At 46.5% G+C, this 25,904-nt stretch overlaps 1 protein-coding gene across 1 annotated transcript in view; it reads left to right on the forward strand.

Moving 5' to 3' along the window:
- LOC114603015 (neuroglobin-like) overlaps positions 1 to 24,777 on the forward strand; it is a 39,570-nt gene extending 14,793 nt beyond the window's left edge. The window contains exons 3-6 of the mRNA XM_077932412.1: positions 17,286 to 17,393; positions 20,336 to 20,456; positions 21,618 to 21,698; positions 23,321 to 24,777. Coding sequence (XP_077788538.1) covers positions 17,286 to 17,393; positions 20,336 to 20,456; positions 21,618 to 21,698; positions 23,321 to 23,446 — 436 coding nt within the window. The 3' untranslated portion in view covers positions 23,447 to 24,777. The remainder of the gene's footprint in view (positions 1 to 17,285; positions 17,394 to 20,335; positions 20,457 to 21,617; positions 21,699 to 23,320) is intronic.
- Positions 24,778 to 25,904: the final 1,127 nt, after the last annotated feature.

Consider the following 25,904-nt stretch of genomic DNA (forward strand, 5'->3'; position numbering starts at 1 on the left):
CTTCCAAAGCAGCTCTTTATTTGTAAGCTGGAACAGAACTGAACCACATACAGCTCAGCCGGCCTGCTTTTATAGGCAGCCGGCTGTCAACAATGTAGCAACAACAACCCAGGGTTTCCCGCCTAAAATAACTGACGTGGACCTGAGTGAAAACTACATACAGTGGTGCCTCGCAAGACGAAATTAATTCGTTCCGCGAGTTTTGTCGTCTTGCGATTTTTTTCGTCTTGCGAAGCACGGTGTCGGGAAAGCTTTGGAAAAGCTTCAAAAATCACCAAAGTCTTTAAAAACCTCAAAAAAGGCTACCACACCGCATTCTATGAGTTGCTTCTCGAAGTCAAGTCGCAACTGTATTAACGGTGTTAAGAAAAAGGAAACAAACTTGCAAGACGTTTCCGTCTTGCGAAGCAAGCCCATAGGGAAAATCGTCTTGCGAAGCAGCTCAAAAAACAAAAAACCCTTTCGTCTTGCGAGTTTTTTGTCTTGCGAGGCATTCGTCTTGCGAGGTACCACTGTACACAATACTCCTGGTGGCCAGGGTGAGAACTTCAGTACATAACAGTAACCCTTTCCAGTACTTCCAGGTCGCCGCAGGACGCAACCTGAAAATGCTCAAGCTGAAGCAAACGTAACACGAGATATAACTGTATAAGATAAAAAACAAATGAAACAAAACCTACCTACAGCAACCGTGTTTTGTGTTGTGTAGGCTCCTATGATGCAAGTCATGGGCTCCGCCTGCTAGCCTGCTCCCTCAATATCCCTGGTTTGCTCCTTTCTATATATAGGGTGCCCACATTCTGCATGGGCTGGTTGCAGGACAACATGTGCAAATGGCTTGAGATACCTATGAAGTCCAAAAATTACCATATAGCATATATTCAACACAAAAAACAGTGACAATTCATTGTTGAGAAAGGACAGCTGGACATAGAAAGGGCCCCATTCCCTCCAGGAGCTGAGGGCCTCGTCAGACCTACATCTGGCCCTGACCCAGCCCTGACCCTCTGCATCCAGGACAGATCTCTTTAAAATCAAACAAGGAAGGGGAGCCCAAAACCTTCCAAGGGAGTCCGTTCCACTCTTGAACAGCGCTTATTGCCGGAACGTTCTTCCTCATGTTTAGCCGTGACCATATAGCACTGGTCCGGAAAGACCTACATTGGCTCCCAGTACTTTTCCGGGGACAATTCAAAGTGTTGGTGCTGACCTTGAAAGCCCTAAACAGCCTCAAAGGCCCAGTAGACCTGAAGGAGCGTCTCCACCCCCATCGTCCAGCCCGGACACTGAGGTCCAGCTCTGAGGGTCTTCTGGCGGTTCCCTCACTGCGAGAAGCCAAGTTACAGGGAACCAGGCAGAGGGCCTTCTCGGTGGTGGCGCCCGCCCTGTGGAACGACCTCCCATCAGATGGGATTTCTATTAGCAATCCGTTCATCCAAAGCTTTTTGATGCATTTCCCGCTCACCTCCCTAACTGCAAAATATCCAGAATTGTGTTGTTGTTTTTAAAGTGGCTTTGTTGCACTTTGCTAATCCAATTTAGCCTACATTTCTGGTGCATGTGCTTGAATAGTGACATTGCAGAAACATCTTTTCTTTCTGGATCAATGTATTCCCCACCCCACCCATTGAAACCAGGAATTCTGAGACTTTTTTAAGGAGCGTGCTTTGAAGATAGCAATCCAGTTTGCAGATGAGCAGCTACCTATAGACCATTAGAGGTGACTTCCTTCTCAACCTGTTCCTTTAGCCTTCCTTCCTTGATCTGGTGTGCTTTTAGCTTCTTGCAAGAGGAAGTGCGCATTGGTCAATTGAACCACCTGCCCTCCGGCCTTCAAGGAAGAACTTCTTTGTTTTAGATGTACAAATAAAGCAGGCACGCTGGATGGTTACGTGGCAGCCGGTTGAAGTTAAATCCTTCGAAGACAGAGGTCCTTTGGCTGGATCGGGACGATATGGAATTGCGGGGGGGGGGGGGGGGCAACTCCCATCTCTTGCGGGGGTGCAATTAGTGCCAGCACCATCCGTTAAGAGTTTGGGTGTAATCTTCGATACCTCCCTCTCCATGGAGGTGCAGATTGCAGCTATAACAAAGGCGGCATTTTTCCATCTCCGCCAAGCTAAGCAGTTGGCTCCTTCCCTCTCTCGCCCTGACCTAGCCACTGTGATCCACGCGACCGTCACCTCCAGACTGGATTATTGTAAATCGCTCTACGTGGGGCTGCCCTTGAGACTGACCCAGAAACTCCAGCGGGTGCAGAATGCTGCAGCGAGACTCCTTACGAGGTCTTCGCTGCGAGATCACATTCACCCGGTGCTATACCAGCTGCACTGGCTCCCGGTGGAGTACAGGATCAGGTTTAAGGTGCTGGTTTTGACCTTTAAAGCCTAGGACCCTCGTACCTATGGGACCGCCTCTCCCGGTATGCCCCACGGAGGACCTTACGGTCTTCAAACAAAAACATCTTGGAAGTCCTGAGCCACAGAGAGGTTAGGTTGGCCTCAACCAGAGCCAGGGCCTTTTCAGTACTGGCCCCGATCTGGCGGAACGCTCTGTCACAAGAGAGTAGGGCCCTGCGGGATTTGACATCTTTCTGCAGGGCCTGCAAGATGGAGCTGTTCCACCAGGCCTTTGGCCAAGGCACAGTCTGACCCCCTCCTTTGGTGAGCCTTGTAGAACTCTAACCCAATGGTTGCCATTAATTTGATTTTGAATTGATTTTAGAATACTGATTTTAGAATGCTGTGTTACTTTTATTGCTGTTAGCCGCTCTGAGCCCGGCTTCGGCTGGGGAGGGCGGGATATAAATAAAATTTTATTATTAGTAGTAGTAGTATGGTGGGAATGCACTTCACACATGCTCAGAGGTATTTACGCACAGCAGCAGGCTGTGGGGCCGCCTTAGCGTTGGGGAGCAAAAGGAGAGGAACCAAGGTATTTTGAGCTGAAACGAGCCTTTTCTAGCACCCCTCCAGAAAAGAACCTTGAAAATAAACCTTGTAAGAAAAAAATCTGCCCCTTTTCCCTTATGGGGTACCCAAGAGCCCATATATAGAGTCCTTATGTAGGTTCCCTATTGGTAGGAGAAAATAACAGAGGCCAACCAGAGAATATTGTGAAATAAAGCAGCTAGTAAACCTGATCTTTATTAAAGCTGTTGCAAGAGGGTCCTCACCTGTGCCCCACGCAGGAGGGAGGAGGAACCCAGAACAATGGCGCTCCAGGCCTTTATATAGACTTTTGAAATTGCCCACCCTGTAGATCAAGACCACCCCCAAAAACATCATACATACATCACAGAAGGAGGCGGTCTACAGCAGAAATCCTGCTTTGCCAGGATACCTGATAATGGTCACTGATTGCTTTACCTGGGCATTCTTTTGTGATGGTAAATACGGTAATTCCTGAGCCCAGGACACAGGCTCACCCTATTCATACCCAAATACGCCCTTAAGACAGGATTTGTGAGCGCAGAGACAATGGGGAAGCTTTTCCCATTTCCATCCAAACCACAGAGGAATACTTGAGGTCAGTGAAAGAGTCAAAATGGCTTTAGGACTGTTTTTCCTTTACAGTGGTACCTCGGGTTAAGTACTTAATTCTTTCCGGAGGTCCGTACTGAACCTGAAACTGTTCTTAACCTGAAGCACCACTTTAGCTAATGGGGCCTGCTGTGCTGCGCCTTTTCTGTTCTCATTCTGAAGCAAAATTCTTAACCTGAAGCACCATTTCTGGGTTAGCGGAGTCTGTAACCTGAAGCGTCTGTAACCTGAGGTACCACTGTACTGTTTCAGACACGTGGTTTCTATATTTATGTATGTGTTTGCCTGGTACATTTATGAACGTTTGTTTTATATCTTAGACCTTGCAATTCTCGTAACATTTACATCACGCAGAACTATAATTCCCAGCACCCTTAACAAACTGCCGTCTCCGGGATTCTTGCTGGGGACATGCTTTTAACCGTCTGGTGCGGCTTCCTTGAGGCCGTTCTTGGCATGCATGTTTGTTTTTGACCTGCGCTGAGCAATGCGTTGTTTTTTTCCAGGGATCTGTTTTGTGTCTGGCTAAATCGAATTGGCTTTCAGGAAAGCAGTTTTGCAGGTGGCTGTGTGTGTGTGTTTGTGTGTGAGAGAGGGAGAGAGGCAGCTGAGAGAAGGGGCTTTTCAGGCAGGGGATCTGGAGCCAGCCCATAATTTTTCTCCCTCCCACCCCGTTCTGGAACTTGACTTGCCCTCCTCTTCGTTCAGACAGGGTGGGATCGCCCTGATCTCTTGTTTGTGGAAGAAACTTTTTATTTGTTTGCGACGGAACCGAGCGTGCCAAGTTCTTAGGCAAATATCAGAAGCTGCTGGAGAGGCAATCATCTTCTCTGAGGCTGTTGGGGGTCTCCCAGGTTGCACCGCTGGGCCCAGACCCGACCTCAACATTGGGGGCAGGGGGGGGCAAGAAGAATCTGCTCGATCAGACCAATGTCTCCCCCTGTTTTCACAGTGGCCAACCAGACGCTTGTAATAATAATAATAATAATAATAATAATAATAATAATAATAATAATAATAATAATATTTATACCCCGCCCTCCCAGGCCAGAGCCAGTCTCAGGGCGGCTAACACCAATAAAATCACAGTAAAAACATAATAGGGGGGGGGGGGCAAACCAATTTAAAATACAGGTTAAAATGCAATTTAAAATGCAGCCTCATTTTAAAAATAGCTGATAAAACCCACGATCAGGATTCGAACTCAAGAGCCCTCTCGCCTCCTGCTGTTTCCAACAACTGGCTATTCAGAAGCTCAGCTGACTCAGGCCACAGAGGCAGAGCAGAGTCTGTTATGTACTGAAGTTCTCACCCTGGGCCAGCAGGGGGATACTGTAGATAGTTATGCAAATGAAGGATCGAAAAGTGACGTTCAGTGATTGGATAGTTTGTATGCAAATGAAGGATCGAAAGTGACGTTCAGTGATTGGATAGTTTTAGAAAGTTGCAACAGTTACGATTGTTCTGGAGCTCTATATAAGCAGGCTGACTGAGCTCTTCAGTTCAGTTCAGTTCAGTATCTGAATAAACAAGAGCTGTTTGAAGAATCGCTGTGTAGTCTGATATGTTCGCCCACAACTTAACAGAGTTGTTGTGGCTCATATAAGGTTACCAGACGTCCCCGTTTCCCAAGGACAGTCCCCGGATTTACAAATCAGTCCCTATACAAAATCAATTGAAGTTGAAAAATGTCCCCGGATTCATGGGGGGGGGCGGGATCTGGTAACCTTAGGCTAGTAGCCTTTCTTTCCTCCATGAATTTGTCCATCCGAGTTGGTGGCAGTGAGTTCCACAGTTTAACTGTGCACTGAAATAGTACCGTATTTTTCACTCCATAAGACTCACTTTTTCCCTCCTAAAAAGTAAGGGGAAATGTGTGTGCGTCTTATGGAGCGAATGCAGGCTGTGCAGCTATCCCAGAAGCCAGAACAGCAAGAAGGATTGCTGCTTTCACTGCGCAGCGATCCCTCTTGCTGTTCTGGCTTCTGAGATTCAGAATATTTTTTTTCTTGTTTTCCTCCTCCAAAAACTAGGTGCGTCTTATGGTCTGGTGCGTCTTATAGAGCGAAAAATACGGTACTTTCTTTTATCAGCCCTGGACTTTCCTTTATATATATATATTTATTAATTTTTTAACATATCATTTTCAACAATTATAAAACATACTTTTATATCCTAGACAATTTTTTTTTACTTCCGTCAATCACATCTAAAATTTTTCCAACCTTTTCCACTTAGTTTACATTTATTACTTTCACTATTGCTTTTAAGTATCATAACTAACGTCTCTGTTTTTTATCTTCTTTGCAATATTTCATATATTCCTCCTTACAAAACTTCTTGTGGTCCTACTAGCATAATTTGTTGATTACAGTTGCTCTTCAAATAGTTCATGTATTTATTCCAAACTTCTGTAACCCTTTGGTCCCGCAGGTTTCGAATTCTTCCTGTCATTTTATCTAATTCTGCGTAGTCCATTAATTTTGTCTGCCATTCTTCTTTCGTCGGTAATTCTTCTTGCTTCCATTTCTGGGCCGACAATACTCTGGCCCTGGACCTTCCAACATTCAGAAACCAAAGAAATGGATACCCCTAAACATTTTGTGAATCTTTGTACTTTTGTCCATTTACTGTATTTATTTTCCCCGATTTGAAGTATAAAATGGTGATTTTTTTTTGAGTCAAAATCGGAGTACAGCGGTACCTCTGGTTGCGAATGGGATCCGTTCCGGAGGCCCATTCGCAACCTGAAAGGAATGCAACCCGCATCTGTGCATTTGCGCAGGTCACGATTCGCTGCTTCTGCGCATGCGCATGACGTCAGTTTGCGCGTCTGCGCATGCGCGATCGCGAAACCCAGAAGTAACCCTTTCCGGTACTTCCGGGTCGCCGCGGGACGCAACCTGAAAATGCTCAACCTGAAGCAAACGTAACATGAGGTATGACTGTGCCCCTAAACATTTTTTAACAAAAAAGCACTGATGATGATGATGATGATAATAATGATGATGATGATTAGTTAAACACACTGTGTTTTCCCCTGACGGGGACATAAGGCTTACAGAGAAGCTAAAAGCATAGGGGGAAATAATTACAAAACAATTTAACATGGGTAGGATTTTAAACACTCTATATACACATTTATAATCAGGTTGAAACTGAAAAAAATGGAGGCTCCCCTGGTTGCCAAATCCGGTCCGGTCAGATACAATCCCTGTTGTAAAAAAATGGGACGAAGGGGAGACAGGAAGGAAGGATGGGGGCAAGCAGTGCAGGATTTACATATAGCTTAGGGCCCCACTCTCTTGGGGGGGGGCCCAAAAAAATTTAAATGGGGGGAAAACCCCACTGGATGTACATTTCCAAAATATAAGATAAAAAACAAATAAAATAAAATGTACATACAGCAACCGTGTTTTGTGTTGTGTAGGCTCCTATAAGTCATGGCCCCCACCTGCTCGCCTGCTCCCTAAAAGATCATTGCTTTGCTCCTTTCTATATATAGGGTGCCTACATTCTGCATGGACTGGTTGCACGGAAACATGTGCAAATGGCTAGAGATACCTCTTAGGTCCATCAATTACCATCTAGCATATATCCAACACAAAAAACAGCGACAATTTGTTGTTGTCCAAGGACAGCTGGACATAGAAAGGGCCCCGTTACTTTCAGGAGCTCAGGGCCTCATCAAACCTCAATCTGGCCCCATAGTGGCTGCCCACTAAACCAAGTTCAAAGTCCTTGTATTAATTTACAAAGCCCTGAACAACATGGGTCCAGGATATCACAGGGAACGTCCTGAACCTCCTTCTATCCCAGTTCAGTCACCGAGATCATCTGAAGGAGCATCGCTGGCCATTCCCTGAGCTGGTGAGGCTCATTTGACAACCATAAGGAACTGAACCTTTAGTGTCATCCGCCCAGTCCTGTGGAACTCTCTGCCACTAGAATCAGGCACCTTCTGTAAATGCCTTTTAAATGTCTGCTGGAAACTTTCCTATTCTTCCACCCCTATGGGCAATGAAGACTACAACTTTCCATAATACTTAGTGGATTTCTGATTTTAAATTTTCCATGGTTTTTATTTTGTGGTTTTATGTACAGTTGTAAACCGCTCAGATATGTGTGTGTGTGGCCACATGTGCAAATGGCTTCAGATACCTATGAGGTCCATAAATGACCATCTAGCATCTATTCAACACAAAAAACAGCATCAATTTGCTGTTCACAAAGGACAGCTGGACATAGAAAGGGCCCCATTACCTTCAGGAGCTGAGGGCCTCATCAAACCTAAATCCGGCCCTGGGAAGGGGAGACAGAAAGGAAAGGTGGGAGGGAGGGATAATTTCTTATTTTTAAAAAACTCTCCAGGCTGCAAATGGCTTAAGTGTGGCTCGTGTGCGCCCCCTGCTGGGGCTCCCTCGGGTGCTCAAGCTGCTTGCTTGAAATCCATCAACACCTCTCCATCCTTCGGCTGCTTGGCTGCCTGCATCCTCTCCCTAATTTTGTTGTTGTTGTTTAGTCGTTTAGTCGTGTCCGCCTCTTCGTGGCCCCTGGACCAGAGCACGCCAGGCACTCCTGTCTTCCACTGCCTCCCGCAGTTTGGTCAAACTCATGCTGGTAGCTTCGAGAACACTGTCCCACCATCTCGTCCTCTGTCGTCCCCTTCTCCTTGTGCCCTCCATCTTTCCCAACATCAGGGTCTTTTCCAGGGAGTCTTCTCTTCTCATGATGTGGCCAAAGTCTTGGAGCCTCAGCTTCAGGATCTGTCCTTCCAGTGAGCCCTCAGGGCTGATTTCCTTCAGAATGGAGAGGTTTGATCTTCTTGCAGTCCATGGGACTCTCCAGAGTCTCCTCCAGCACCAGAATTCAAAAGCACCCATTCTTCGGCGATCAGCCTTCTTTATGGTCCAGCTCTCACTTCCATACATCACTACTGGGAAAACCAGAGCTTTAACTATACGGACCTTTGTCGGCAGGGTGATGTCTCTGCTTTTTAAGATGTTGTCCATCGCCTTTCTCCCAAGGAGCAGGCGTCTTTTAATTTCGTGACTGCTGTCCCCATCTGCAGTGATCATGGAGCCCAAGAAAGTAAAATCTCTCACTGCCTCGAATTCTTCCCCTTCTATTTGCCAGGAGGTGATGGGACCAGTGGCCATGATCTTCATTTTTTTGATGTTGAGCTTCAGACCATATTTTGCGCTCTCTCCCTAATTAACAGGCTGCAACTGGGTCAGGTGCGGCTAAGTAAATAGCACCCCCTCAGACTTCACCCCAGGCAGCCCACATGCAAGAGGCGCCCCATAGCCGCCCCCCTTCCCTAATTAGCACCTCTCTTTTCTATTTCTCTCTCCCCACAAGAGCACTCATTAAATCCCCTTGCCCTCCTCCCCAGCGTTTAACCTGATTTGCGTGGCAGCAAATGATTGACAGGCCGGGAAGTGAGCGGATCCTCAAAGGCATTCAAAGCGGCGAGCCCATGCGCTTACTCAGGAGTAGCTCCCATGGAACACCGTGGGAGGGTGGCGTTGTGGGTTAAACCACAGAGCCTAGGACTTGCCGATCAGAAGGTCGGTGGTTCAAATCCCCGCAACGGGGTGAGCTCCCGTTGCTCGGTCCCAGCTCCTGCCAACCTAGCAGTTCAAAAGCACGTCAAAGTGCAAGTAGATAAATAGGTACCGCTCTGGCGGGAAGGTAAACGGCGTTTCCGTGTGCTGCTCTGGTTCGCCAGAAGTAGCTTAGTCCTGCTGGCCACATGACCCGGAAGCTGTACGCCGGCTCCCTCGGCCAGTAAAGCGAGATGAGTGCCGCAACCCCAGAGTCTGTCACGACTGGACCTAATGGTCAGGGGTACCTTTACCTTTACCTTTTAAACCCGCCTCGGACAGCACTGTGAGCCGCCCGGTTCTCACCAGTGATTTTTCAAATGTTGCTTTAAAGAAGATGAAAACCACACATGTTACTAGACAGGAAACAGATGTCCTTCTGAGCTGGGCATCTTTGCAAGCGGTTATTCCAAAATAGAACAGAAGGAACCTCTTTCTCTCTCTGTGAAAGGTTCTGCCCACTCGCATTTCATGCTCAAATTGTTTTTTTATATATATGGTACATAATTTTTTCAGCATATCATTTTCAACAGTAATTAAACATATTTTAACATCTTATACAATTTTTTTGACTTCCATCAATCTCATCTGAAAATTTTCCAATCTAATCACACATTTCCCACTTCTTCAATTACATTTAGCTCATAACTAATATCACTATTTCTCTAATTGCAATGCTTCATACATTTCTCCTTACACAGCTTCTTGTAGTCCTACTAGCGTAATTGGTTGGCTACAGTTGATCTTCATATAATTCATATATTTCTTCCAATCTTCTGTAAATCTCTGGTCCCGCAGGTTTCGAATCCTTCCTGTCATTTCTGCATAGTCCATTAAATTTATTTGCCATTCTTCTTTCGTCGGAATCTCTTCTTGCTTCCATTTCTGGGCTAACAATACTCTTGCCGCTGTTGTTGCGTAAAAAAACAAATTAACCTCTTTCGTGCTCAAATTGAACCCGATTAAACTGGCAATTTTAACAACAGTATAAAGGCTGGTCATTACAAAAGACAATTCAATGCTTCTCCACCAACATTATTATTTCTGTTAAGTGGTGGGTGAACATATCAGACGACACAGCGATTCTTCAAACAGCTCTTGTTTATTCACAGGCCAGAACAGAACTGAGCTGAAGGGTTCAGTCAGCCTGCTTATATAGAGCTCCACTACAACGCAACAGTAACCACTTTCTGTAACTATCCAATCACTGAACGTCACTTTCGTCCCTCATTTGCATATGTGGACCTAAGTGAAAACTATCTACAGTATCCCCCTGCTGGCCCAGGATGAGAACTTCAGTACATAACAATTTCACAAACCTGGACATGTGTGTGTGGTTGTCATTTGTCTGTCTGGCATTTATAATATTTCAGCTGATTTATTGATTGATTCGTCAGATTAGCCTTAGCCTTCCTTCTTCTAAACCACAAAGCTCCAAGCTGGCTTCCAAAAACTGAAAATGATGAATCGAATGGCAAATGAAAATTAACTGGCATGATAAAAACAAAGACTCGAATAAATGTGAGGGGAGCAAGTTAGGTGCACCCCAGACCCTGAGATTTCAGGGCCCAAACTATGATCTTGACTCCACGGTCGGAGGAAGCACTGCTTCTGAATCTCAGCTGCTGGAAACTACAGGAGGGGAGAGCGGGTCTTGTGTTCGAATCCTGCTTCCTGGTTTCCCATTTGGGTATCTGGTTGGCTGCTGGGCTGGACGGGCCATTGGCCTGATGCAGCAGGCTTGTCTTTATGTTCTTACGTTCTCATTTCCCGGTGCGATTCCCCTGTCACATCCCTTCTTGCAAAAAGTTTGACCTTTGGGGAAAGTATTCCCCAAATGTTGCTGTGTTAAGGAATTGGCTTTCTCCCCCCATGGCAGCAGACAAGCAGAACACAGGAAAAGGAGCCTTCTTACCTAAGCTTTAATAATCGCAGCGAGAGAACAAAGAGCAAATCTCAGGATTGAGGTTGAATCCTGACAAGACAGAAGTACTGTTCTTGGGGGACAGGGGGCAGGCAGGTGTGGGGGACTCCCTGCTCCTGAATGGGGTAACTGTGCCCCTGAAGGACCAGGTGCGCAGCCTGGGAGTCATTTTGGACTCAAAGCTTTCCATGGAGGCGCAGGTTAATTCTGTGTCCAGGGCAGCTGTCTACCAGCTCCATCTGGTACGCAGGATGAGACCCTACCTGCCTGCGGACTGCCTCGCCCGAGTGGTGCATGCTCTAGTTATCTCCCGCTTGGACTACAGCAATGCGCTCTACATGGGGCTACCTTTGAAGGTGAGCTGGAAACTGCAACTAATCCAGAATGCGGCAGCTAGACTGGTGACTGGGAGCGGCCGCCGAGATCACATAACACCAGTCCTGAAAGACCTACATTGGCTCCCAGTACGTTTCCGAGCACAATTCAAAGTGTTGGTGCTGACCTTTAAAGCCCTAAACGGCCTCAAAAGCCCAGTATAGCTGAAGGAGTGGCTCCACCCCGATCGTTCAGCCCAGACACTGAGGTCCAGCTCTGAGGGACTTCTGGTGGTTCCCTCCCTGCGAGAAGTAAGGTTACAGGGAACCAGGCAGAGGGCCTTCTCGGTGGTGGTGCCCGCCCTGTGGAACGCTCTCCCATCAGATGTGAAAGAGATAAACAACTATTTTACTTCTAAAAGACAACTGAAGGCGGAAGTTTTTAATGTTTGATGCTGTATTATTTTTAAAATTCAGTTGGAAGCCGCCCAGAGTGGCTGGGGAAACCCTGCCAGATAGGCGGGGTATACATAAATAATAATAATTATTATTATTATTATTATTATTATTATTATTATTATTATTATTATTATTTTATTTAATGGCGGTGCTCCCAATTAAGGATTCCACCGCCTTACGTCCCTATTAATCTACGTCACGTCTACATCTTGTAATCTGATCTTGTTCCCTCTGTGCTGTGTGTGCTTTCTGTTATGCCGCTTTCTGAGCTCTTCTTGTCCTTGGGAAGAGCGCAGGAATGCTGTCCGGAGACTGTGAATCTTCCAGTGTTTCTTCTCCTAGCTGTTCCCCATCCCGTATTTCCCAGCTTCTGCCTTCTGAACTATGTCCCTCTGCAAACCGCTGTTCCAAATCTATACTGTCCTCCTCAGTGCAGCCCGGTCCCTGACACCACCCCTGCAAAAACTGACAGTCTGCAAGTGCCTCGTGTCGCTGGGAACTGTTGCTTGCACCAACCCCGCTGAGCTATAATTCCCAGCACCCTTAGCAAACTTCACTTCTCTTGATTCTTTTTTTGGGGGGGGGGGCGGAATCATGCGCCTTAAAGTTATGAGGTGTACACAGCCACAGAGACACATTTTACCGCCGTACGGGGACCCTGCAAAAATAACACGGATTTAGGCATACAACTGATATTTTAATAGGCGGTCGTGACTGATTGAATTTCCCCCACTGATCAAAATCCTCCTGGGTTGGTGCAAACATTGTCTCCTGATTCAATCTAATCCGTTCGCTCAGGTCTGAGCTAATCCTTCTCCTCAGTTAATTAGGACGCGTTATTAAATTCCAATCCAATTTTCAAAGCTTATATCCTGCTGGCTGAGCCTTCTCTGCTTTAAACCCCTTATCCATATTTAACTTATACCTGAGCATGTTGGAAAACTCACAGATAACGGCTAATAAAGCCACGGCAAATCTTTGGGGGATTTTGCAAGAATCAAACGCCGCCTGCCTTTCGCAAGAGTTTTATCGCCTCCTCCCCAGCCTTTGATATTAAACGCTGCCCTGTCAGTGAGAGGCAAGAGGCCAAATCAACAGTTGCCTCTGCCTTAATCCAGTCCAGCCCTTGAAGGGGAGTGAATCTGCATCTGTCCTTGTGGGAACATTAAGGATAGTAGGAGAGGATATATTGATTAAATGTGACCCTTCCTTCACTCAGGCTAGTGAGTCATGTAGCAAACCAGTTCCCCCTCGATACGGCAGGAAGCTGGTTTTCAGATTTGTCTGAATCTCTTTGTTGTTGTTGCCGTTTAGTCGTGTCCGCCTCTTCGTGACCCCCTGGACCAGAGCACGCCAGGCCCTCCTGTCTTCCACTGCCTCCCGCAGTTTGGTCAAACTCATGCTGGTAGCTTCAAGAACACTGTCCCACCATCTCGTCCTCTGCTGTCCCCTTCTCCTTACGCCCTCCATCTTTCCCAACATCAGGGTCTTTTCCAGAGAGTCTTCTCTTCTCCGGAGGTGGCCAAAGTCTTGGAGCCTCAGCTTCAGGATCTGTCCTTCCAGTGAGCACTCAGGGCTGATTTCCTTAAGAATGGAGAGGTTGGATTTTCTTGCAGTCCATGGGACTCTCAGGAGTCTCCTCCAGCACCAGAATTCAAAAGCATCCATTCTTCGGCGATCAGCCAAATTATGGTCCAGCTCTCACTTCCATACATCACTACTGGGAAAACCATGGCTTTAACTATACGGACCTTAGTCGGCAAGGTGATGTCTCTGCTTTTTAAGATGCTGTCTAGGTTTGTCATTGCTTTTCTCCCAAGAAGCAGGCGTCTTTTAATTTCGTGGCTGCTGTCACCACCTGCAGTGATCATGGACCCCAAGAAAGTAAAATCTCTCACTGCCTCCATTTCTTTGAATCTCTTTATTTAAGCAGATTGGATTATTCCTGGTGTCCCCTTTTATCCCCCTTAAAAGAATAAAGACACAAGAGTCTCTCCTTAAAAGCAACAAGAAGTTTACTCACATTCAGTTCACAGTATGATCCCTTAAGGCAGGCTTTAGCTAGTAGTCACAGAACATAGTAAGGGATGCGGGTGGCTCTGTGTGTTAAACCACAGAGCCTAGGACTTGCCGATCAGAAGGTTGGCGGTTCGAATCCCCGCGACGGGGTGAGCTCCCGTTGCTCGGTCCCTGCTCCTGCCAACCTAGCAGTTCGAAAGCACGTCAAAGTGCAAGTAGATAAATAGGTACCACTCCGGCGGGAAGGTAAACGGCGGGAAGGTAGGCGGCTTAGCCCTGCTGGCCACATGACCCAGAAGCTGTATGCCGGCTCCCTTGGCCAATAAAGCGAGATGAGCGCCGCAACCCCATAGTCAGCCACGACTGGACCTAATGGTCAGGGGTCCCTTTACCTTTACCTTACAGAACATAGTGTGAGTTCATCCCATATGAGCAAGGCCAGATTGAGGTTTGATGAGGCCCTAAGCTACTGACGGTAAGCTATAGCTTGTTTAACTTATACGTATGGGGACTGAGCCCATGTGTTGCTGGCTGAGGGCCAGCAGAAAGCAAAATACATTAAGAGAACATTTTCCTCCCGGTCCTACTTCTTTTGCTTTAGGTTCTAAATGTGTTTCCACCTAACCTGTGTGTTGGTCGTTATTATGGAAGGCAGATACATCCCTCAGGGAAAGATTTTTGCTATTTACCATACTGGGTGAGAACTTGTTTATGAAGTACCATGAAACCAGAAATAATCTTCCTCATAGGGCTGAAGAGATGTTTTGAAATCAAGGGGACATACTTCTGAGGAGGCATGTATGGAGCTGCGCTGTAAATCTCTGATATGTAAAAATGTGTAACTATCCTTCAAGAAATACCAAAAACGAAAATATAAGAGTACTTTTAAGCTGGAGGACAGACCATTCTGTTGACCACCAAAGTCATAAAAAGTACTAATTCTTTTAATCCCTCTTAAAAGAATAAAGATGCCACCGTCTTATTCAAAGTCAATAAAATAAATTTACTCACATCAGTTCACAGCTGGATCCCTGAAGGCAGACTTAGTTACAAATACAGTGGTACCTCCAGTTGCGAACGGGATCCGTTCTGGAGCTCCGGCCGGATCCCGAGGAATTCACAACCAGAGGTGCTGCTTCTGCGCATGTGTGAGATGCGTAGAGCACTTCTGTGCATGCATGCACGACGAAATCTGGAAAAATTGTTCCAGGTTTGTCGCGTACATATCCCAAAGGATACGTAACCGGAGGTGAACGTGAGTAGAGGTACTGCTGTATGTACATGTGGATCTACCCCATCGGGGGAATAATCCAGTCCTAGCTAGAAGCTGATCAAATGACGAAGGAAGTGAAAAAGAGAGGTGTGCTGCGTGACTCGTTCTATTGTTACCTGGACAGGTAAGGTCACGCCCACCTTCTACCACATGCAAAAGGAAGGATGCTCCAGCCAGGAGGAACAGGAAGTTTTGTTGTTGTTTTTTTAAAAGATATTTATTAAAGTTTTGAACAGAAAAACGAACTTCACAGTCGAAACAAGAAAAGAAAAAAAAAGAAAAACACCATCACAGTCAAGCAAAAAACAGAAAAATACAGTGGAACACACACAAAAAATAAAAGAAAAAAGACATAAAAAAAACAAAACAAAAAAAACCAATTTCTTACTTATTGTTTTCTTAACCCTCCTTCCAGACTCCCTCACATCTCCCTTTTCTGTGTTCCCTTTTACACAATCTTATTCAGCAGTGGCTCCCCCTCTTTCAAATCTTATTTTGTATTATACATTTCAACTATTATGTCTCCAATTTTTCCCTTTATATCAATTTGTTTAAATTTGACATAATATTATTCTAGCTTCACCCTTAGTCTTATGAAACATTTTTTACATATTCCTTTCAACTATGTCACTAATGCCATATTGTCTTTATATCCTGCATCATTTTAACATTCATACATTTTGCACTGCTTTTGCAGGTAGTCTTTAAATTTCTTCCAGTCCTCCTCCACTAGCTCTTCTCCCAGGTCTCGGGTTCTGCCAGTCATTTCTGCCAATTCCATGTAGTCTATCACTTGCATCTGCCATTCTTCCAGAGTGGGCAAGTCTTGTGTCTTCCAGTGTTTTGCGATGAGTATTCTTGCTGCTGTTGTTGCGTACATAAAGAAAGTTCTGTCCTTCTTTGGCACCATTTGGCCAACAATGCCCAAAAGGAAGGCCTCTGGTTTCTTCAGGAAGGTATATTTAAATACCTTTTTCAATTCATTATAGATCATTTCCCAGTAAGCCTTGACCTTTGGGCACGTCCACCAAAGGTGAAAGAATGTTCCCTCAGTTTCTTTACATTTCCAACACTTATTATCTGGCAAATGGTATATTTTTGCAAGCTTGACTGGGGTCATGTACCACCTGTATATCATTTTCATAATATTTTCTTTTAAGGCAGGAACAGGAAGTTTTGACTGACTGGACCAAACATCCCTTTGCATGTCCACTCTAGGAAAACAAGGAATGTTATACTTGACTGCTTCTCATGGATCACATCCCACACTGAACACCATTGGGGCAGCTCCATCCCTCTCTCTCCTGTTACATCCACACTGGGAAACTATGGTTAGCAGCCTCCACACATCAGGACATCATCTCCTGCCTGTAGGTTTCCCGAGCGTGCATCTGGGTGGCTCCTGTCAGGATGCTGAGTTTAAAAAAAAGAACTGTGGCGATCCCACTTCACTCTTCTTGGCTTCTTAAAACAAATGGAGTATTTGCATATTTCCCCAGAACCGATTCCAGCTGCAACGCATTAGACATTTCCTGTTAATTTCCCCAAAGCAGGACTTTGTGGCAGGAACAAAAAGATCAGCTGCAAAGAGCTCGGAATCAGCTATCCAACACCACCCTCTCCTGGGAGCACGTATTTCTGTGTGGATTGGAGTTGGCCGTATTTAAAGGTAGACAGCATCTTAAAAAGCAGAGGCATCACCTTGCCAACAAAGGTCCGTATAATTCAAGCTCTGGTTTTCCCAGTAGTGATGTATGGAAGTGAGAGCTGGACCATCAAGAAGGCTGATCGCCGAAGAATGGGATAAGTAATGCTTATTCCACGAAAGGTTTACAAAGTTCGGTTATTGCAAAAGTTTTTCAGTGTTAATTTTAACTTTTATGCATTTTTTAAAACCACCACTGTATTACAACAATAACATCTTACGCCCTTTAGAGGAAAAATTGTGAATTGCAGGATTTTAAATCCCCGTCATCATCCTTGGCTTCACTCGGTTTTGTTTATAACCCTCTTCCATTTTCTTCTAGTCCATCCAAATCCAGCCCTGGTGGTCGGAGAGTGGCGTCGGTGGGCGAGCCTTACGGTGAGGAAAGCCTTCCCTCTGGATAACCCAGAGAACTGAAGCTTCTCCTCTTATTCCTTCTGCAGACTGTTTGAGACCCACCCCGAGTGCAAAGACGTTTTCTTCCTCTTCCGGGACATCGATGACCTGCAGCAGCTGAAGATGAGCAAGGAACTGCAAGCCCACGGCCTCAGGTGGGTAGCGCCAAAAACAGCCCCTCTTCTCTGGGTCTGAAGCTGAAAATCGGAAGATTCAGGACAGATGATGATGATGATGATAATAATAATAATAATAATAATAATAATAATAATAATAGAACTTCATGTAGCACCTTGTAGGTGTTATGGGAATTACGAGTTGGGGCACATCTTTAAAGTTGTTAAATGTTACAAATATTATGCCTGAATGTATCCTGACGACTTGACAGCTCAGGGAAGTTACCTAGCTTTAAAAATCATATAAAATCAACTCCTTTGCTAGTTTCCTCCATTCCAAAGCTATTTTCCCCTTGAAAAAAGGGACTCCAGGAAGTTCCCAGAGGTGACAATTGCTGAGCTGATTGTTGGCCAAGGAAAGCCTAAGCCCATCACCAAACTTGCTGTTAAGTACTGAGTTGAATAGGATCCAGAATGCAGCAGTCTGATTGGCCCTAGAACAATAGGACCCAGAATGCAGCAGTCTGATTGGTCCTAGAACAATGCAGCAGTATGATTGGTCCACAGGAGCCACCCAATCCAGCTCCAGGTGGAAGTGAATCCGCAACCTGATTGGCCTACAGGAGAATCTCGGAATTAGCCAATCACGTGGGGCCCATTGTGTAAATAATGTATATAAAGCAGACATTCTGGGGGAACTTCCATTCCTCCTCACCACCAAGAGCTGAATAAAGAGCATGAAATCCACTAATAATAATAATAATAATAAATTTTATTTAAATCCCGCCCTCCCCAGCCGAAGCCGGGCTCAGGGCGGCTAACAACAATAAAAAAGTACAAAAGTACAGCACAAACAACACTCTCAACTCCGAGTATATTTCACTTGCCAAGGGGCCAGGCAAAGGAAGTTCTCTTGTACTTTGGGCGGTGGGACTTCAGAGGTGTTTGCCTATGCTAATCTTATACCTGGATCTTGCCCTTATGCTAATCTTGTACCAAGGACTTGTCTGGACATGTTTGCCAAGGTGAAACTAGTGTAACCCCTGTCTACCCCTCCCCGTTTGTGACATATCAGAGATGTAGCAATGATGCTGTATGAACTGTATTCTGGGATATGGTGGGAAAGTTTTAAATGTCTTTGCCACCCCATCCTCAGGTTTCAAAATTCCTCTTTGAACCTGTTGCGCAATAAACTTTGTTGTTGTTGTTTAGTTGTTTCGTCGTGTCCGACTCTTCGTGACCCCATGGACTAGTTGGTAAATTCATTACGATCTCTTGACTTAAGCAATCCAGCCTGGCTTGTCCAGATTGGATTAGTTCCTGGCAAATCCCCTTTGTTCCCCCTTCAAAAGAATAAAGACGCACCAGTCTTCTCTTAAAAGTAATAAGAGGGTTGCTCACATTCAGTCCACAGTGTGATCCTGAAGGCAGGCTTAAGCTTGTAGTTACAGAAGAGAGTGTGGGTTCATCCTATTGATGATTGAGCCCATGTGTTGCTGGCTGAGTACCAGCAGACAGCAAAAGGCATCAGGGTGGAATAAAGCGAAGAAGCAGAAGGGAAGATGGCTGCGTGACCAGCCCTTTTACGGGGTCTTCCAGGGTCACACCCATCTCTTCTTCTTCCTCCTCCTCCTCTTCTTCTTTGGCGATCCCTCGTAGCCAAGTAAGATTGTCTTCCATAAACACAGTTTTAACAATGAGTCCGTAAGTGACTATGGAGGCCAATTCTGGATCCACACATCCTTCCACCCATCCTTCCACTTCCTCTTGGCACGTTTCTCCCTTGCGTCCTGAGTTTAAGTGCCTCCAAAACCCAAGACACCTTTGGTAAAGGCTGTTCTCCAACTGGAGCGCTCGCAGGCCAGTGTTTCCCCATTGTCAGTGTTTATACTACATTTTTTAGATTTGCTTTGAGACAGTCTTTGAACCTTGTTATGATTATAGGGGTTGCTCGTGCGTAAGTTGCCGCCACTCCTGGCTAGTGTGCCTGGTTAAGCCTTTTCTGTCTGGACAGCCCTTCACTTCATGGCTGTTTCAGTCGCTAGCAGAATCCGTCAGTGGGCGTTTCTTAAACCTTTTACAGCATAAAAGCTGTTTGACGCCCAGTCTCCTCCTACTCTCTCTGCGCGGAAGTCTTCTGTGCAGGGAGGGTGTGGGTAGCGGAGGACCCGTGCTCTCCCCGCTGGTCTCCGGCGAGGAGTTCTGGAGCCCCCTCGCCGATTCCCCCATCTGCCCCCCTTTATCCCTGGTGTTACGCTGATTTCCTTCCCCAGCTGATGAGCTGCCTCTCTCCCTGCTGGGCCCTTCTCCAGCATCGCTTGGGAGCCTTGCCTCCGCCTCTGGCTCCGATGTCAGTTCCCTGACAAACCTCTTTTGTTGACCACCAGCATTACGCTTTCCCTTTTTAAGTTGGGAATAGAGTAGCTGCTTTGGAAGACGATCATCAGGCATCCGCACAACATGACCAGTCCAACGAAGTTGATGTTGAACAGGAGTCAGCAAACTTTTTTCAGTCTACTGTCCCTCAGAACTTGTGGGGGGCTGGACTATATTTTTTTGGGGGGGGAGAATTAATGAATTCCTATGCCCCACAAATAACCCAGAGATGCATTATAAATAAAAGCACACATTCTACTCATGTAAAAACATGCTGATTCCTGGACCGTCCGCTGGCCAGATTTAGAAGGCGATTTGGCCGGATCCAGCCCCCAGGCCTTAGTTTGCCTACCCATGATGTTGAAGAACCATTGCTTCATTCTACCTGAGGATGCTCCAGACCAGGTGTGACAGGAAGTCCTCCTGGCTGGACCAACATCCCCCCTGCATGTCCACTCTCGGCAAACAGGAAATGTACTTGACTGCTTATGTTACATCCCATAGAGACAGCATGTATCTGAATGCGCGTTGTGGGCTCCCACCTGTGGCTGTTCTGATGCCAAGCTTCCTTCTCTGTCTCTTCCATGTCCTCTTTCCGTCGCCAGAGTGATGTCCTTCATCGAGAAGAGCGTGGCGCGGCTCGACCAGGAGGACAAACTGGAGCAGTTGGCCTTTGAGCTGGGCAGGAATCACTTCCGGTACAAGGCACCCCCCAAGTACTATGAGGTGAGGAAGGCAGGGGCAGGCGGTCCCCTCTGCGGCCCCACAGATTAATGTAGTTCGTGGGAAAAACGGGAGAGGAATTTATTAGATCCGGAAGCTGCAGCCAGGAAATCCTTGATTGATACTTCACCTCAGTCAGAACTGGCATTGCTACAGGTGCCAGGTAATACCTGGTCCGCATTTGGAAGAAATCGTTCTTTCAGTGTGATGGCATCTGTGGAACTCCCTGCACATTGATATCAGTGCCTTCCCTGTACGCTTTCCCGTGGCTGCTAAAAACATTTTCATTTAGACACGCCTACCCAGCTACTGGGATGCGGGTGGCGCTGTGGGTTAAACCACAGAGTCTAGGACTTGCGGATCAAAAGGTCAGCGGTTCAAATCCCTGTGATGGGGTGAGCTCCCGTTGCTCGGTCCCTGCTCTTGCCAACCTAGCAGTTCAAAAGCACGTTAAAGTGCAAGTAGATAAATAGGTACCACTCTGGCGGGAAGGTAAACGGCGTTTCCGTGCACTGCTCTGGTTCGCCAGAAGCGGCTTAGTCATGCTGGTCACATGACCTGGAAACTGTCCATGGACAAACGCCGGCTCTCTCGGCCAGTAAAGCGAGATGAGCGCCGCAACCCCAGAGTCGTTCATGACTGGACCTAATGGTCGGGGTCCCTTTACCTTTACCTTTTACCCAGCTATTTAGAAAGTTGATGTGAGTTTCAATCTGTTTTTAGTTCATTGTCACTTTTTGAGGGTCGTCAATTATTGTTAGGGACGCGGGTGGCGCTGTGGGTTAAACCACTGAGCCTCTTGGGCTTGCCGATCGGAAGGTTGGCGGTTCGAATCCCCGTGGCGTGGTGAGCTCCCGTCGCTCGGTCCCTGCTCCTGCCAACCTAGCAGTTCAAAAGCACACCAGTGCAAGTAGATAAATAGGTACCACTCTGGCGGGAAGGTAAATGGCAGATTCACCTATTCCTATGCGCTGTGCTTCCAAACCATCCAAGAAAAAGAGAATTAATGACCCCCAGATTTTGCCAGAGCTGAATGGTTCTTCCCTGCTCCTCGTTTCCAGAATCAAAAGATGGGGCTGAGTAGAGAATACAACCTGTCTTCTCTTCTTCCTCTCTCTTTTGACCTCCCCAAATAACCCTCCCTTCTCTGGACTTCTCCCCCAGTACGTAGGTGCTCAGTTCATCCAAGCTGTCCAGCCCATTCTAAAAGAACACTGGACTCCGGAGGTCGAGAAGGCTTGGCAGGTAAGAGAAACTTGCAGGGCTGACGCCAGTTAAGTTCCACTCGGAGCAGACCCAGCGAAATGAGCAGAACTAAGTCCGTCACGCCCAGTGCCAGATTTACATAAAAGCTAAACAAGCTATACCTTAGGGCCCCACTCTCTTGGGGGGGGGGGGGCAAAAAATGTAGAGGGGAAAAAACCTGGATATACATTTCTAAAATATAAAAAACAAATAAAATAAAACCTACCTACAGCAACAGTGTTTTCTTTTTTTGGTAAAAATTGACAGACCATTTTTTTGGGGGGGGGGATATTTCTGAAATAAATAAATAAACACCCCCCCACAAGCAGCATGAGACAAAACAGTTTTGGGCATTTCTTTTTTAATGAATGAAAGCAGCATGGGACAGAACTATGTTTGTGGGGTTTTTTTCCCCGCCCCTCCCTCTGGTCCTCTTATCCCCGATTAAGCAATTTTCCCCGATTAAACCTGTGTGGGACTGAGCATGCCTGTCCAACGTGCTATTTCCAAAGCAATGGGGAGGCACCTCTTTTGGGTACCTTCCGACAAACCGTTGGACAAGCATGATCGGCTTTGATTTCATAGGCCCTTAATTAGATTTCCGCTCCATAGAAATATCCTATTCTTCTTTTCTCTTAAAACAAGAATGTGGTGTGTCTTTTTTTAATCATTCCATGTGGGTTTTCTTTCTGAATCTAGCACCTGTTGTTTATCTGACGTAAAGGTAAAGGGACCCCTGACCACTAGGTCTAGTTGTGGCTGACTCTGGGCTGACTCTGATCGGCAAGCCCTAGGCTCTGTGGTTTAACCCACAGCGCCACCCGCGTCCCCCTAATCTGACTTAAAGGTAAAGGTAAAGGTACCGCTGCCCGTACGGGCCAGTCGTGTCCGACTCTAGGGTTGTGCGCCCATCTCGCTTAAGAGGCCGGGGACCAGCGCTGTCCGGAGACACTTCCGGGTCACGTGGCCAGCATGACTAAGCGGCATCTGGCGAGCCAGCACCAGTGCCACACACGGAAACGCCGTTTACCTTCCCGCTAGAAAGCGGTCCCTATTTATCTACTTGCACTTAGGGGTGCTTTCGAACTGCTAGGTGGGCAGGAGCTGGGACCGAAAGACGGGAGCGCACCCCGCCGCGGGGATTCGAACCACCGACCTTGCGATCAGCAAGTCCTAGGCACTGAGGTTTTACCCACAGCACCACCCGCGTCCCTAATCTGACTTAAAGGTAAAGGTAAAGGTACCCCTGCCCATACGGGCCAGTCGTGTCCGACTCTAGGGTTGTGCGCTCATCTCGCTCAAGAGGCCGGGAGCCAGCGCTGTCCGGAGACACTTCCGGGTCACGTGGCCAGTGTGACGAAGCTGCTCTGGCGAGCCAGCACCAGCGCAGCACACGGAAATGCCGTTTACCTTCCCGCTATAAAGTGGCCATAGCAAATTTCAGATTGACGTAAAAATGGCAAGCGTCGGTCGGGTGTTGCGTCTCTGTTTTTGGAACGTAGTCCTATCCTTTCACCCCCTGGTTCTGCCATAACCCTCCATGCCCCCCATTCCTCCCCCTTTTGGGGGGCAGGGTTCACCCAGTAAACGTTTGCCTCTCTCTTCCCCCTTCTCCCCCCCAGAGCCTCTTCGAATATTTGGCGGCCACCATGCGGCGAGGCTTCTCCACGGAGGAGAAGACTGCGGGAACCGGCAAGTCTCTTTCCTCGAGGAAGGCTTGCGCTGAGTCAACTCCAAACAAAAACTAGCAAGACACAAATCTGCTCTTGATGTGACTCAACGATGGACACACACACACCCCGGACTCCCCCCTTTTTTGCTCCTCTCTTCCAAGTGGAACTCCCAGGTGCAGGGAAAGTCCTTTGAAGTGATTCTGTCTCTGTTGGAAACAGGGGTTGGTAATAATATTTTTAAAAGAGAAACCCGAGGCAAGGATTTCTTGAAAAAAGGACCAATCGTCCATCAATCTCCTTCCCATGAACTTTATAAATGCGTATTTATGTCTGGGAGGGATTGTTGCAGGAATGGAGTCCTGCTCAGCTGAGCGCATGTTGCCCTGCTGTTTCAGAGGGCTCCTAATAATAATAATAATAATAATAATAATAATAATAATAATGCCTTTATTGTAATTGTACCACCTGTGTACAATGAAATTAAATGAGCCTCCCCCCCAAAAAACACTCAATCTCTTATCGAACAACACGCCACCTCGCAAGTCAATTTCACTAAGTTATTTTCGATGCAGTATGATAATCTTTATTGTCATTGTCCCATACGGAACAACGAAATTGAAAAAATCTCCACCAGACATTCAGAAACCAACAAGCCTGCTATCCCAACCTGGTTAGCCCCCTAAAAACTCTGATACCCCCTAATTAAATACAATATACTCCCACAGAGACTACCTTACACTGCGTTTAGAACCAAAATTGCATTTGGATAGAAACTGTTTCTCAGGCGGCTAGTCCTAGTCTTTATAACCCTGGACCTTCTTCCAGAAGGCAGAAGTTGAAAGAGATCATTTCCGGGGTGCGCACTATCCTGCGCTATCTCTGCAGCTTTCTTATGGCACCTGGAAGTGTAGATTTGATCCAAGGTGGGAAGAGTTCACCCAATAATTCTCTCCACAGTCTTTACAACCCCGGACAGCATTGTTTTTCCCCTGACCGTGCAGCTCCCAAACCACACACAGAGACCATAAGTTAATACACTCTCCACAGTACAATGGTAAAATGCCATCAACAGGTCCTTTGAGAGATTATTTTTCTGGAGGATTCTCAGAAAATATAACCTCTCCTGTGCTCCCTTCATCAGGTCTTTGCTGTTTTCTCCCCAGGTTAGGTCATCTCTCAACTCCATTCCCAGAAATTGAAACACCGAGACCTGTTCCACACACTTCCCCTCAATAATGAGTGGCTGAATATTCAATTTACATTTCCTAAAGTCCGCAATAATCTCTTTTGTTTTCTTTAAGGAGTAAGTTGTTTTTCCTGCACCACTCCCCCAACTGCTCAACTTCCTTCCTATAGGCCGCCTCCCCCTCTCCAGCCGTGATTAAACCAACCACCGTTGTATCATCTGCAAACTTAATGATCTTATTATTGGGGTTTTGGTGGGCACAGCCAGCTGTATAGAGCGTGTATAAAAGTGGGCTCAACATGCACCCCGTATTCATGATGAGATCCACAGAGACGTGGGAACCCATCCTGACCTGTTGGGAACGGTTTGGTGGAAAATCTAATATCCACCTGCACAAACACGGTGGAAGTCCCAGGTCTAATAATTTGGGCACCAATCTATGCGGAACAATAGTATTAAATGCAGAACTAAAGTCTACAAATAACAGTCTCACATAGTTCCCTTTCTTCTCCAGATGAGTCAGGACAGCATGTAAAGCCATTCCTACAGCATCCTCCATGGAACTCTGCCTTGTAAACAAACTGGTAAGGGTCAAGTCCCACTGGCAGACAAGATATAATGCAGTTCCTCACCAGTTTTTTGAAACATTTCATTATAATGGGTGTCAACGCCACAGGGCGAAAATCATTCAGGCTGTCTATCTTTGATTATTTTTTAATTTAAAGGAGGAGACTCCCTCCACACAGCCCCCCCCCCCCCATATACAACGGCGCAGGTTCCCCTCTCTTCCTCCAGAAGTCCAACACCATCTCCTTTGTCTTGTTGTTGTTTAGTCGTTTAGTCATGTCCGCCTCTTCGTGATCCCCTGGACCAGAGCATGCCAGGCCCTCCTGTCTTCCACTGCCTCCTGCAGTTTGGTCAAACTCATGCTGGTAGCTTCGAGAACACTGTCCTACCATCTCGTCCTCTGTCGTCCCCTTCTCCTTGTGCCCTCCATCTTTCCCAACATCAGGGTCTTTTCCAGGGAGTCTTCTCTTCTCATGAGGTGGCCAAAGTCTTGGAGCCTCAGCTTCACGATCTGTCCTTCCAGTGAGCACTCAGGGCTAATGTCCTTAAGAATGGATGCGTTTGATCTTCTTGCAGTCCATGGGACTCTCAAGAGTCTCCTCCAGCACCAGAATTCAAAAACATCCATTCTTCGGCAATCAGTCTTACTAATATTTAGGTGCAAGTTATTCTCTAAGCACAATGTAGATACTTTTTGAACCTGCCCCCTGTACGCTGTTTCATCTCCACCTGCAATTAGACCCATTATGGTAGTATCATCTGCAAACTAAATAATTACAG

This window comes from Podarcis muralis, chromosome 7, assembly GCF_964188315.1.
Source record: "Podarcis muralis chromosome 7, rPodMur119.hap1.1, whole genome shotgun sequence".
Lineage (NCBI taxonomy): Eukaryota > Metazoa > Chordata > Lepidosauria > Squamata > Lacertidae > Podarcis > Podarcis muralis.